Below are 16,284 nucleotides of genomic sequence, written 5' to 3'. Positions count from 1 at the left end.
ACGACCTGAACGCAGTGGCATGAAGATCAGTTTAATGAAAGAATATTTAATCAAACACTCACGTGCTAAAGGATAGTTTGTCTGCACCAGGGAATTTAAATGATGATCTCTGCTTGAGACGTGAAGGCGACGTGCGTGTGTCCATATATGCAAGCATCCCCTACTCTAGGTGAACCCTCCCCTCCCGTGTACACACACATGTGTCACTCATCTACCGTAAGTCAATAGCCCCCATCAGTGCATTTGTAAATACGTGATGGGAAGTTCAGAGATAACAACTACACAAGTGCACGGGAGAGTTTGCCTAGATCTATCTTAATCTGATTACATACTCAGGAAATAACGTGTGCAAAAGTAACATAAATTTCCCCGTGTTTGAAAAGTGACAATTTCGGGAAAAACGGAAGCTGACATTGTTTGTAGCAGTACATGCGCAATGATATTAACCAGGTCGGACCACATTTTCTCAATTGAATTGAAATGATGGAAGGCTCCAGGTGCGGACGCCGAAAACAGCGAAATCCAAAAAGAAAAAATGGTCAGTAAACTTTTTATTTACATCTTTCAGTTTCTGGATATGTTTTATATATTTCTGTTAAATTGTCAGTTGTCTAGTTTTGCAGATAGGCATTTTGTACGTGGCTTTCTTAGGTGATGTTGTTACCTTCAGCTACCTGCATCACTCGACACTAGTGATGGCTGTATCGAAGCGATTCTTTGGACACATGTTTTTGATTCCCGTCTGATAGAATTTGACTTTACCATTTTTAAGCCTTTTCATTTGTCTTTTTACCTTTTATTTATGTTTCTTGCCTTAAGGTGAGATGGGATTAGACAGAAATTAAATATGGCCTCATTTGGGTGTGTGAGTCAAGTTTATCATATGATAAGTTGTAGCAATGGCGGACGGATGCTGGGTTATGTGGCGAGGTCATTGGATCCCAGAGAGTAAAACAGCATTTATTATTAATGAAGTCAGGTGAATTTATCATTTAAAACAAAAATGCATAACCGTAACTCTCACTGACTGTGTGTTTGTTGGTATTTAGGCCAAAACAGTAGCGGAGTCGTAAATATCTTGTACAATAAATTGCAATGATTCGGTTGTCACATAAAGAAACGCTCGATACAGAGGCAGCGCGTGAGCGACTCGCCCAAAATTTTGAAGGTCAGAAATTCCTTCAAATCCTTTGAAAGATTTAAATATTTTTCGATTCTGTTTTCGAATTTTATATTATTATTCATAACTTGTTATTTTGTACAGGAGATTTGAAAACGAACGTGTCGTGTGCTTTTGGACAGGTTAGGTCCTTTAATTTAGCTTGCTGGTTTGATGAAAACCATATGTGAGAAACGGGGGTATTGAATTTCATTCTTCTCAAAACTAACTTTGCGAGGACCCGCATAAGGGGGGCATCATAAAGAGAACGATAGACTGCTGGTATGCCTTTAGCTTAATATTTTTGAAAAGGTTAAAAAATTCATTTTGATAATTTGTTTTGTGAGTACTTGATATCTTAGGGATTATCCTCATCTAAAATATTGTTTTATGTTTCTGGAAGTTGATTTATTCATACAGTTGTTTCTGCACAGGTCACTTTTGATGTATTGTTTCTTCATTTAAAAAAAATCTGAAAAACAACCTTTGCTTCAAAAATTAAACATTTTTTATATTTTATTAAAAGGTCTTCATTGTATAAATGATATTTATTTGTAAAGATTCCAACTAACAGTGTGTGTGTGTTTGTGTGTGTGTGTGTGTGTGTGTGTGTGTGTGTCTTTCATCACTGAAAATAGCATATAGCAATTTAACAAAAAGGTGATTTTAAAAAAAAAATTGATATTAAAAAATGCCAAAAGCTTCAAGTTAAAGATAAATTAGTTCATTTAGTTTCCTGGAAAATGTGCAGTAGTAGAGAAATAATTTTAAAATTCAAATTTAAATTTTCAATCAAAAGTGAATTTCTGTCTTAGTGTTTTGTGTTGTGTGATAAAATTCACCTTCTTCCCAAAATAAAAGCAACCAAAAACAACAAAAAATTTAACAGAGGATAAATCTCTAAATCACAATTTGGAAAGACAGTTTTGGAGAAAAATACATTTATAAGGCGGAAAAAAAGTAATAAATTGGAGCAATGTGCACTGTACAGTACTGTTGTCTTGATGAGGAGGATGATAAACATAGTAATGACAGTCAAAATGGAGTGAGGGTGAATGAGTCACATGACAGGGGTATGACTAATTGCTGTTAAGAGCAGAGGAGGAAAGAGAATGGCAGATTTGATTATAGAGCTGAAATATTTGCTGGCCCTACTTAATATCAATAGTAAAATTATGCGCATGGCAACTGAGGCAGTTTCCATATAAGGCAGATGTCAATAATTTGTTAGGAATGGGTACTTGACATGGGATTTTGATGCTGTAGCTATTGTAAGGAATGACTTTGTGTCATTTAAGAACCATATATATATATATATATATATATATATATATATATATATATATATATATATATATATATATATACATTTTTGAATGGGTTTGTCATATAACTAATTGAAATATAGCATTTAGTTTTCCTCCAATAGCAATATTAGCAGGAGGCACTCCACCTATCAGATTTTCTTAGTGGCCCTGTAGATTTTCAGATGGCCGATTGTTTTTGCTTATTTTGCTTTGCTATATATAGGAAAATGAGCCATTGGCTCATCACAGGAGCATACTGGTTTTTGAGTCAGGGGGATCACATTGAAAATGCAAGAAATTAACTTGGTACTCTGCTAAATCAAGGCTATATTCCTTCAGGTAAAAAAAAAAAAAAAGATACATTTTAGCTTTTACTAAGTTGCTGTTTAAAATTATTCTCATTCATATATATTTCTATTGTAATTACAATGAGGTCCAAATAATGTAAGAAATACTTTGCTCTCTCTCTCTCTCTCTCTCTCTCTCTCTCTCTCGTACAAGTTATAAAATCACATTTTAAGGAAAGTATGAGTAACTTTCAGAATGAGCAGATTTTGCCAGAGGCACTTACTTTTATCCATATTTAAGAAAGTACTAGATTTAAAGAAAATTGTTGACTATTTGAAATAGCTCTTAGATGAGGCTTCTTTATTTTTTTTGCAGGATTTTTGTATTTCATCTCACACAATTGTTAAACGTTAAATGAAATCTTTAGAAAAGTTAAGAAGGGGGAAATTTGACAGAGATAATCAATTTGAGAAGATAATTTTGTCCATGAAAAAAATATACAAATTTAGATCATCTGAATATCTACAACATTGATGAAATGTCAGTACGATGTAAAGACATGTTTGATTATCCCATATTTCTGTGGATGTCAAAGAATATTTGAGGACATGGGATGGAGGAATATGTTTTGAAAGAATTTGTTCAGAGTTGGTGTTAAAGAACCTTCTTTTTCAGGAAATTTTGGGCAAAATGCTCATGTTATAATAAAATTCTGTGCATTTTATTAAAGAAGTTTGAGCAGGAGTTAGTTGATTGGTTTGTTTTTAACAGCACTTTTGACACATTATTGGCAGTATCATAACGAGGAAATGGGCACTAGGTGCCTTTTCCAAAGATGCTCCAAGGCAGATAACCTATCCTGATCAGAAGTGGGTATTGGACCTGCTACCCTTTGATTAAGAGTTGGACACTATACCAACTGAACTCCTGCTGTGCCTAAAGTTTGAGTAGAATGTATTGAGCAAGTTAAGTCTGTTTAATTTATTTATGACATATAGTAGATAGTAGACAAAGTTGATATGCATTATGTTATGTAAGGTGTTTTTAAAAACTGCAATGTTATCACAGGATCAATGATATATTGATGGGCTGTCAGCATCCAGTTTGTATTGCTTACCACACCTCATTGTTTTTGTTCTATTTGATAATATATATTTGGTTCTAATAGTATCCACTTTTTTAGTGCATTATGTTGTTGATCATTTTGGATTTCTTTATCTTGCACTTTAAAGGAATTGATTGAGAAATAATTTCAAAGAGCATTTGTCTAAATTTCTTTTCTGAATTTCTGTCTTGTCTTTCAAAGGGGGTCTGTTAAATCGACTGTTTAAAGCAGGGGTTGGCAACCTATTTTACATAGCATGCCACTTTTCCCTGGATTAATTAACAAAGTGAATGAGCGTGTGCCACCAGTAAGAGAGTAACACTGTTAAAATCAAAGATTTTGGCTGCCCTTTGCATGCCACACATAACCTCTTGACGTGTCAGCTTATGGCATGCGTGCCGTAGGTTTCCAACCCCTGGTTTAAAGTGTAGTTATTCGGAACCTTGTCTATAATATATGCCAAGACTTCGATGAACCCTCCCCCAATTAAACAATTAAATATCTGCTACATAAGAACCTCACTGCAGCCTGTCTGTCTGTCTTCATTAAAAAAAAATTGTTTTCTTTGAAGAATGTAACAATTACAATAAACTTTTCATTACCATAAGCAGGTGTGTGTGTGTTTGTCTCTCTCTCTCTCTCTCTCTCTCTTTCTGTCTTTCTCTCTCTCTCTCTCTCTCTCTCTATATATATATATATATATATATATATATATGTATGTATGTTAGCACACATTAGATAGTTAAAGTTTTAAAAGGTTTACATTTCCTAATTGGAAGCCACTTGGTTTTAGCACTTGACAGTATTAGGCTCTCTTGATGCCTTGGACAGGCTCTTGGTTTTGTCTACAGTTTGTTTACATGAGAGTTGACTACAGATGGGATTACTTAAGATGGATCATTCATGTAGATTTTTCATAGGTGTTGTCCAATGCCCCTTGATATTTTGTGTCATATGTACATATGTATGGCATGCCATAAAACATGGGTATTTAATACCATAAACTTGAAGTGATCTTTTGTTCAGCTTTTTTGTTCTTATTGTCATATTCTTGAAAATTTGACTGAAATTAATGTAGGACAGTTTTATTATATTCTAGGAATCAGTTTTGTTCCACAGACTTGAAATGTGACAACAGTTGATGCAAAATTAAAAAAATAATAATTTTCCATTTTTGTCTCTTTAGTTTTTGGTATTTTATATGCGGTGTTCTTTTTTTGATAATTAACAAGTCTTGAAATGAATTGATGAATGAAAGATCATGGAGTAGTGAAATAAGGTAAATGAAATAATGAAAATATTCTTTTATTGAGTCATTTACTCTTTTCTTCATTTCTGAATTGTAATATATAATTTCTAGATTTCATGGGTTCTTGTTTGGATAAAATATGGTAGTAGTGTGTACACTCCAAACTGCCCATAGATCTAAAAAGTTTTTTACAAAGGGCTGTGTGACCCAGATTTTGCATATGGGGTTACTATTTAATACAGCATCCAGGTACAGGAATGAGTTGTTTATGGTTGGCTTGCTGGCAGGCTGCACCATGTGCCAGGCTGTACACCTAGCCATCATCCTACCTGCAAAGCTAGGTGAGTTGATGGTGCCCGCGAGTTTGGCCTGTAGAGCCTGGTATGCCAAGGTATGGAGTTGTGATAAGCAGAGATCCAGTTACATTTCTCAGGCTGATAACTTGAAACAAATGATGGTTATAGGAATAGGTAAAAATATGTACATGCACGAGCTCTCATATTGAAGGGGGTGGGGGTGTTGACTGTGAGCTGTGGTTTTATAGGAATGGTAAGACACTAGTTATACCAGCCATACACAAACCAGTTGACTTGAGCATATGTATGAGGAAAGACTGCACCAAAAGACCAATTTTGGATGGCCCCCTGATGGTCTTAATATACATTAAGGGAGAAGGGATATGGATCATGCATAGGGGACCATTGTAATAATGATACATGCTTGTTCTTTTATTATTGGTGGTAGGAAAAAAAAAAAGTCCATGTAGCATTAACATAGGTCAAAGTGGCCTTTACTGGCTAAAAAGTGGGTGGGGGGCATGGAGAATCAGTAGTGGCATGTCTGTTGCTGTGAGGTGAGAGCTTGTAACCATGGGGATAGGTAGAAAAGTATATGTGTACAGGTGAATGTTTTGTACCTGGAATGTGTAGCATTTGTAATGGTTTTTCACAAATGATTCATACACTGGCTGTACCAGATGCTCCACGTATTGTTTCTGTTGGCATCCTATGTATACATGTACACTATAGACTTACCTGAGAAATGGGATGCTGCTCTTCATGTTTTATTTGGTTCGCAAAGTCCATTTAACCATCTTTCTTACCTGCCGCCATGCAGTTCTGTGAGAACCATGGGTAATTCTTCATCTGGTAGTGGGTATTCAGATTTTCCAGCAGTAGAAATCTTGTGTATGATCATGATAACTTTTGGGAAGAAGAAAGGTACATTCACAGTTCTGATCCTGTACCATGTTATGAATATGAATGGAATGATGTTAAAATTATGTCAAAGAAGATTTCTAGTATCCATTTTGCATATTTCAAAATAAAAAATCTTTGAACATGCCAGTGGAAATAGGTGCCACTTTATAGCCTAATTAATTCAGCAGAATTATCCCTGACACAATTTTAGATGTATTTTTCAATCACCGAAAGAAATGGGATATGTGATCATTTTCTCCTTATAACTAACTATGTTATAACGAAGCACCTTAATGAGATAAGACATCGTAATACATCATATTGATTTTGTTCATGTAAAGCAAAAGTGTTAAAAAGTTCCATTTTTTAACCCAAAGGTAATTAATAAAATTCATATGTTGCTTGTGTCCTGAATCCTTGGAGTTGTTCAGATCTTGAATATTTCAATATACAATTACTGTTCTACACATGACAATTTAACCAACTTGACCATATATATTTGTGGCTTAATTGGTGAAAATAGATACTGCTTTGAGTTGGTGGACTTTATATTTATTTCGTTTTTGCACTTACTGCTTGCACTAGGAGCAATTTGATGTGCACTGTTGTTCATTCATCCCAAGAACCTTGTTAAACATATTGCACAAGAAATATTCAATGTTAATATGGAATTTGGCTTGCATTTTTTTATGCACATGGTTTTTTATTTGTTGGTTTAGAACATTATTGGTTATATGATGATGAAGAAATGGGAGTTAAGTGCCATCTAAAAGACATACCTACATGTCCGATCTAGACTGACCTGGGAAGGTATTGAGACTGCAGCACTTGGATAACAAATTTCATCTCTACCATCGTACTTACTTTGGTCCCCAATGCATGTATGGAAGATTATATTTTCAAGTCATTATGGGTATTTTAATATTTTTACAGATTTTATAAACCTTTTGGTCTTACATTTTTATTTTTACACTAAACCTTGTTAGACAATTAAGCAAAAACTACTTTAGATATATTGATCAATGGAAAAAAGGTGGTTGGGGTAAATAAAACCAAAACACCAAAAATTTAAAAAAATGAAGCAGATGAAGAATGATTCATATCAGTGTAATCTCTATTCAAGTTTTCTGTGACACCATTTTATCCAGTTCTAGCTCAGTCCTTACATAGCTATGCAACAGTTACATTTAATTTAAACACAAAACCTCCCAAAATGGTCATGTGACTCCAGACCAATTTAGAGTCATACTTAAACCATTACACCATAATTACAGATAAAGATGAGTGCTAAGTCATATATGGCACGGTTAATATGTTGTGAAATGACCATCATTGGTACTGGCATTATGTGACTTGGCAAAGAAGAAAACCTAAAACACACTTACCGTTGGTGAATAGATTTTCCAGCAAAAACTTAACGGAATTGGAAAATCTGCTTGATTTTAAGTTTGTTGTAGGAAATTCTGCATAGCTTATTTTATTTTGGGATTGAGACTTGGGGTGATGCATAAGTAATTGTTACCATTTTGATACAAACAGGTGACTAAAATGGGGAAGCAATAAAAAAGATTAATTATAAAAGCCACATCGGTCTTCAACATCCATGATTAAATATTGGTTGTTTGTATTTTTATTCATTAAGATGAAATTTCTACACATTGAGGTAGGTTTTTGAAGAAGGACAGTGTCGGGGATTAGGGGTATTTCTGCTCCTGCACTCGGAACCACTTTAAATAAGATTATCTTAATTTTTCTGTCATTGGTAATTGTACCTTTGAGCTGTCCATGGTTGTATGGTTTATAGTGTCGGCCTTGCTTTAACAATTTTAGTCATATTGCTATGATGTCTGCAATGTGGCATTTACAGTGATGTCTAGCACTGGTGCATCATACCGCAGACATGTAGCATTGTGTCCCATCCAGTCACATTATCCTGACACCAAACCAACCAGTCCTAACATGTACCTTTTATTGCTGAGTGCCAGGCAAGATGGCGGTTGTTGGTACCATTTTTACAAAGCTTTGGTATGACTCAACCTGGGTTTGAAACTGCAACCTCCAGCATCTGAGGTGGATGCTCTAAGCACTTAGGCCACCAGAGCGGTTGTATTTATATGTGATGTCTCGTAGGTTGTGTATTATGATGTGTATCAAAATATGGCACTGGTGTATCATTTCATCTACTGAGTAATTGAGACCAATTTTGATTTAAATCGTGACCCTTTATATTTTTTTCATATTTCTTTTACTTTTAAGGTTCTCTAAAACTTTTACAAAAGAAGATTCATTTTAATGCAGACATAGCATGTGATGTTTTCTCATCAATCACTTTCAGATTAAAAGATAGCAGAAATTTGATTATGTGATTAAAATAATAGTGTGATGAAGGTTATTATTTTTTCATGAGTTGATCTGTGCTGACATGTGAATAATTGTTTCTTACAGTATATATGCATACATTTTCATGGGCACAAGGCATGGTAAATGAAAGGATATTTGCAAGGCTTAAATTTTTGCCACTTTCAGCACAAGACCAATGCTCCCATCTTCTAGATATGTAATTTTATAAAAACTGGAATCCTTCATAAATTTGATTTTCCTATATATGGTAATTATTGCTTTTCGTCAATGCAGTTGAACAATTAAGAATGTCGAGAATCCATTTCTTTGGCAATTTGTTGTTAGTTGACATGAAGAAAACAAAAAGATAGAGTGACAAAAATCAGGCATTTTTAGAAAGAAATACCAGCAGTTGTAAAAAAAAAAAAAAGTATGAAATAATGAATCAGGATTCCAGATAGGACTAAAATATGTTAATTGCTTTAGGGTGTCATGCAGTTAGTGACATGAGGTTGTTGCTTTAAATGTCAGGGTATTTTAAGTGTATAAAATATTCCATAGGGAGACTGTCTCCATTTAAGATTTCAAAGTGTTATCAAATAGGACACCTGTCAAGGTATTTCATACAAATTAGCCCTTGTTTGGATTCTTAAAATGTATGGATGAATATTTTTCAAGAATACTTTATTGTGTATAAATTCATGGATATTCCAAAGTGTTGATAGTCAGGCTTATGGAATAGTGAAAGTGGAAAGTAATTGAAAGATAAAAGAAAATAATAAAGACCATATATGTTGTATATTCAAATTTACATGTGTGGTCCAACTGCAAACAACACAGTGATTTGCCTTTGCATAATGTGTCAGCAGATCAGTGTATGTTGTTTGTCTTACTTGTTAATCCTTTAAAAAAACTGCATAGACCCAGATCTGCCAGTGCATTGTGCAATGATTGATCTGGATCCATGCAGTTTGGTTTAACTTGTAAGTGAGTGTATATAATACTTCATTTCTTTTTGCTTCATTCTTATAAACAGAAATTTTGGTCTGTATTTGATTTTTAATGCTACATTTTCAACTCTTGTTTTTTCTTTAAATTGCAAATTTTCATGTCAGATTGGGAAAAATGCATTATTTGTTTGAAAATGTGGAGGGGAGGCTGCATTCAGACTCTCGCTTAGGAAAATCTTGGTAAATTTTCTTTACTGAAATCTGGTGATGCAAAATATATGTTGATTTGTATTAAATTGAAGTTGTACAAAAAGATTTTTGATATGTTGAGAAAGATTTAGAAAGATTGAGCAGTTAAATAAATCACAATCATTGAACAAAGCCATTAATAGAAAAATAATTTAAAAAATGAAGCCTGTTAGTAGACAGGTGTTTATGACAAATGTATTTAATTATTCACTCATGTATACATGTTAGTGGTTATATTAAGTCACCTGTATATATGATTAAATGCACATTTTCTGTGTTTTTTGCACACTTTCCCAATTTGACAGAAGTCTTTTTCAAAAAAGAACCCAAACAGACGATAACAACAAAGAGCAGGTTTTCAAAATTCCTCCCTCCAAAACTAATCCCACTTATTTCATGTGAGAACATTACTGTAGCTTTTATTTGCATAATTTGTGAACAAATGAGAATTTTGCAGTAATTGTTATTTTTTTTTGGGTGACAAAGGGAACTTAAGGCATTATTGTCACACCTTTGTGACAGTCTTAAGATTATGTACTTGAGTCTTTAAGCTTTCTTGATTTGGCTCGACAGTTTTTAAAATGAAAATTCAGTGATTTATTGAGGATTTATGAGTGCTTTACTTGGGCTAGAAGAAGAAGTTGTAATTACCATCGCTTAACACTATTGTCCTTTCTGACCCACAGGCACTTTTTCTGAAACAGTAATCATTGAAAACCCTTAAAAGTGATTTAATGGGAAAGGTGCTAGTCATTATAACAAGGATGTATTTAAGGCACACACTCTTTTTCACATGAAAGAGTACAGAAGTGCAAATTTCTTTGACAGATGAAAAAGACTGAAGATTGTGGCACACGACCGCCACGCGATTTGTAGCACCCCCAGGTAATTCATTTCATTGGCTCACCGGACTGCCCTATTGTTGTGTATGACAAACATGACAGGATCTCCAGATCAAATCTGTTTGCTCTGATACCAGCAATTGTGTGGCGATTTACATTATACGCTTTTTAAAAATATTTGAATAGAGTATCCTGAGGTCTTTGAAAGTTTATCAAATATCATAAAATCTTGTCTCATATATCCTAAAATCTGTGCAGGTAGGAGCTTTGAGGTATTCGAGTCTGCTAGCTAGTGGATTTAGGTGGTCTAATTGATTACCCTTTAAAATAGAATGTACATTTTGCAATACTGATCCTGAGAATATAATGATACTAATACTAATAATGATTATAGTAAACATACAGTGATGCAACTAATTTTGTTCATATTCTGTATAAATCTTAATTATAGCTGCATTTGATATCAAACATACTTTAAAATTTAACCTTTTTCACCAAGGCTGATTGTAACCAATTAAGTTTCATTTCTCCTTTTAAAGGTACAATATTGTAGTTGTGTATTGTAAAGTGCTGTCGTATATTTAGACTGTGTTTCATATTTGTTTTTTATTACATCTGTTTGAAGACAAGTATTCATTGTTTCTGTTGACATTGCATGCTCAAGTTTTATTTATAAAGTCATAATCAAAAGGTTTGCTGTGTCAACTATCCAGGTGTTCATTCAAACAAAGAGGCAAGAAGAGATTTTTCTAAAAAGTTTCAGCATCTGATCAAACTAGGATTGTGTAGGGTTATAGTCAGATCTGTTTAAACCTGCAACTGGTTAAATTGTGGGATTTTAGTATTATATACCACTGTGTGGAAACAATTGTAGGAGACATAAGAGTTTTATGCCCCATAGTGTGCCAGAGGCAGTATTAATCATTGATCCAATTTCAAGTGAAAATAATCAGTTTGGCACCTATATAATATACCAGATTTGTTTGAGATCAGTGTCCAATTTTATTTTGCACATTTTGTTTTGTATTTAATCATACAAGTTTGGCATAGGGTTCATATTATTTCATTAGTGTGTGTGTAGGGTCATTTAGGTAGCAAAATTGTATGTATGTATATACAGTGTACTTAATTATTTGGCGGACTTGTAAAGTTATACACTCGATGACTCTCCTGATCAGCGATATAATTAATGAGGAAGTTAATACATTCCTGTACAGGTTACCCATAATACATAACTGTAACCAGTTGGTCACAGTTGAAAACACTTTGTACAGAGTGAACTGGCAAGAAATAAGCATAATCCAAGCATGCAGTGTTTTATATAAAATCTAGTGGTGAAATGGACGTGTTACACACAACAGTATTTCTTGCTTGCTTTTGCATGTGATCTAGGTATTCATTCCACTTTAAATTATTTTTCATATTCTTTTGCAGTTCCATGTAGTAATCAGTATCAATAAGGCTGATTATCATGGTCACTCCAACACAAAGTATACAACTTTTGTAATACCAGTGTCAAAATGACTTGTAAAACTCTTAACATGCTCCAAATCGCAAAGGAAGAAAGCAGAATTCGTGTATTTTAAATATGTGTGAATGTTTGAATCCAAATTTAAGCACGACAGAGGATGGTATATTATTCTTTATCATATCTTAAAAATGGTTATCAGTCTACATGTATAGCATTTGGATGCGGGGGTGGTGGGGGGCAGATGTATTATGATGTTTCAAGTCATGTATATAACTTGTTGTTAAAGAAGATGCTGAACATGAGGCATATTATTTCTTTTTTCCATGTTTGTTTCTGACTGGTTAGCATTAATAGTTTAATTGTGATATGGGTAATCGTTACAACAGCTCATGCATATCATCATCAGATAATTGGGGATGCGATGAATTTCATCTTAATTTTTCAAAATCGCGAGCTGGTCAGGCCTGATTTATTTAAGATTCTATGGACATAAAAGTTGGACTTGTAAACAGAAATCTGTGTTTGAAAACTCAGTTGATTTTTTGTTAGCACAAGAGTATTGCAATTGTGTGTCATGTAATGTACTTTGATTTTGGGGCTAGTATAATGTACCATGATTCTTGGGGTAATACGGTGCTTCTTATAATGTGCCCTGATTTTTGTGGGGTTAATACCAATTTCAGGAATTTAATTTTGAATGTATGTGGTAAAATGGCAGAATTCTATTATGTTGTCATATATACTATAATTCATACATGTCCAAACACCTGTAAGATGCATTACTGCTATAACGGGTAAAAAGATTCCATGATAAAACATGGATTGTGCTTGCAATTGTCAATATACACTGAAAACTTAAGATGAAAAAGAAAAAAATATTTTTTGCACAGTTTGAATGGAATACATTGAAAATTTCTTTATGTTCATCAAATAAATTTTTCTGTATAAAATATGTACATAAACTGTGTATCAAAAACTCTAATATTGAAGTAGGATCAGAGCATTTGGCAGTCAGAGGTCCTGTTGTTCTGTAGACTGGTGAAAGTGATAAAGCCAACATTACACAGTATTTAAACACCTCTGTAATTGCTCAGTACCCAAAACCAGGGATCAAGTGTTGACATAAGATAAGAAGCTCTTGAGGGTAAGAGTAGAGGTATGGATAATCAAACTGCCTGGTCAAATAATGACTCCCTCCCACTGATCATCTAAATCATTACCATAAGCATGATGTGAAGTTGGTGTGTGTGTGCGTGTGTATGTGTGAATTTGGATTTTTAATGCAGCTTTAAAGAAAATTCAGTCTTATCGCTATGATCTCTGCAGTGTGGCAGTTTATAGTGATGTCTAGCACTGGGGCATCATGATGCAGACATGTAGCATGATGTCCCACCCAGTCACATTACCCTGACACCATGCCGACCAGTCCTAACATTAACCTCTTAATGCTGAGCGCCAAGCGAGGCAGCTGTTAGTACCATTTATGTAAGTCTTTGTTATGACTTGGCCAGGGATCGAACCTCATGCATCGGAGGCGGAAGCTCTAACCACTAGGCCACGGCAGCGGTTGGAAGTTGGTATGTTACCCTGACTGTTTTGTAAAGTCAATTCATCACTATTCTGCAGTAAGCCATGCTTCAGAACAATTTTAAAATCTGATCTCCACTGAACTGCATGATGATCTGACAGGAACTTATTAGGAGTCTTGTTCTAGTGACTGTTGAATTAGCCAGTGGAAATGCAGCTTTCAGAAATTTGAAAGTATCAAATCATTTGGCACATATTGATGCTTTTCAGCCACACAACTCAGTCTCTCAATTGTGAAGGTTTAAAACTTCAATTGATTGACTGATAAGATTAGTGATTATGGTAATAACATAGGTCAGGGGAACATGACCCTAAGTGGTCACTGTCAGATCTTCACTGAGGACAGTGGAGATCTGATTTTAATCAGACTGTGGTACAAAGCTACACATTTGTTACTGGCCACATAGGTCAGGATTATGGAATTCTGGCTCCCACCTGGTTTTATCCACTTAATTGCATCATTGGGTGTGGCTTTGCAAACAGGCTTATCTGGCCCTTGCCCTAGAGGAAGTTGCCTATGCAAGTTATGTCTTAAGTTAAGATCTGTAAAACCTGGATTCTAAGTGTGTATGCTTATATTTAAAATTATTATAGTTAATTTTTGTCCGTATTTATTCTGTGTTTATTATTATAGGCAGCCTCTGGTCCATTTATGAATCATGCCTCTTGGAAAGTAATCACCTAGTACAATTACAGCCTGGGTGAGGATTATTTAATCTCTTAGTATAAATTTTAAACCATGTCTTGTTCCATCAGTGCAAGCGTTTGTAATTTGAAAAATATTGTCGTTACTGGAGAGTGCAATGTTAAGGCCTTGATGATTTTAGAAGATGAAACAACCTAATGCAAATTGTAAGGTACATGGCCGTGATACAGACTGTGATGCAGTTACAAAATAAAAGCACGTTGATGTTGTATACAAAGTGCATTATATCTACCACTGCAGCGGGTACAAGTAGAATAAAGGGGACAAAACTAGAGTGACTTAATTCTTTTGACCACAAAAATGACTTCGAAGTAGGAATGTTTTTTTCATATTAAATGACAAATTTTCACAAATAATTCAGTCAGAATAAAAATGGCATGATGATATTTTTTAACTGTATAATTGTGTAATATTTAAAATGTTTGATTTAAAGGAACAATTGGACATTATTATAATTATAATTATTATTAATATTATTGTAGAAGAAAGAAACAACTATATACATATGCATTCAGAATCACATAAGTAATAAAATATTCAGATAAAGATAGTTTTTATTTTACCACCTCAGTGGTGAATGTTAACAAAAAAAGAAATGATTTTGTAAAAAGATGATTGATATTTTTAAAATTATTTCAAAACTTAAGAAATTAAATTGGATTTTGAAATCAATAAATAACCTAAATGATAATTCATTTTCTTATCAAATATTTGAACTTGTTTTGAGAAATGTTTTGTATTGTAATAATAATAATAATAATAATTTGTCATATTGGGCCATTGGCTTAAATACAGACCCATTTCCCATGCATCACGTGGAACAAAATGGTGTTTCAGTATGTAACAGATAAACATATTTTTGGAAGTGTTATACATGCAAGTAATCATTACTGTATTTTTTGTAATCTTTTGATAAAAAGGAAATTCATATGTACTAATCTAGTTATCACACGATATAAATTAATGAGAACTCTAAAGCCTGCATGGAACAAACAGAAATTTTGTGTATTGATCTAGAGAGTCAGTGTAGAGGAATTTGGTAATAAAAGGCTTCACCAATCTTTATGGTAAACATTTCTTAAATTAGCCATCCAAATATTCTTTGTATTATTTTGTATAAAAGTACTAAATTTTTCTAAAGTTGTGTTTTTATATACAAAGGTGGGTAAATATTTTCTTAATAATTTTCCATATAGAGAACAAGCAGTAATAAAACAAAATTCACTTTTGAACATTGACATCACAAATTTGACAGTCTTTCTTTGTAACAAATATTTTCATATCTTCCTGCATTACCTCAGATTTGCGTTTTAAATATTATGTAACAATATATTTATTTCAATAATAATAATAATAAAAATAATAGCTATATATTCTTTTTAAAGTCATTAAAGCACCCATAATTTAACTGCTATTTAATTGTGAATTATTTTGTGCATAATGTTGCAACAAAAAAACCCTGAAAGGTCTGCATGTGCTTATAATTTATTTCCTTACGTCCTGCTAATGAAGTATGTAGGTAAACAAGCCTATCACATTAATAGTCAGCCAGTATTTTGTCACCTTATTGTATATTCAAATATGTACAAAGTACAAGAGAACATTTTTGAAAACGATTTGGTTTGTTATGTTCAAAAGCATGTACAGAAATTAAATTTCAGGTTTTTCAGTGGTTGTCAGTTTTGTGAATTTTTAAGAGAAAGTTTTGGAGAAAAATTACTTGAGATCTCTATCATGTTGCATTTTTGTTAATTAAAACATGAATTAATAAAACATTTTTTGAGTACATTTTAAAAGGAAATTTAATTTATGTATTTCTTAAAGGTCACTTA

General features: G+C 33.4%; 1 protein-coding gene across 1 annotated transcript in view; it reads left to right on the top strand.

The window, feature by feature from the left end:
* Positions 1-269: 269 nt before the first annotated feature.
* The window catches only part of LOC149791837 (zinc finger protein 1-like), a 57,622-nt gene continuing 41,607 nt past the window's right edge, over positions 270-16,284 (top strand). Inside the window, exon 1 of the mRNA XM_089970345.1 lies at positions 270-538. Within this exon, the coding sequence (XP_089826471.1) occupies positions 481-538 (58 nt within the window). The 5' untranslated portion in view covers positions 270-480. The remainder of the gene's footprint in view (positions 539-16,284) is intronic.

This window comes from Sinohyriopsis cumingii, chromosome 9 (genome assembly GCF_028554795.1).
Source record: "Sinohyriopsis cumingii isolate HCF-2022 chromosome 9, ASM2855479v2, whole genome shotgun sequence".
In the NCBI taxonomy this organism is placed as follows: Eukaryota; Metazoa; Mollusca; class Bivalvia; order Unionida; family Unionidae; genus Sinohyriopsis; species Sinohyriopsis cumingii.
Note: the sequence above shows the minus strand (reverse complement) of the source record. Positions and strands in the feature narration are given on the sequence as shown.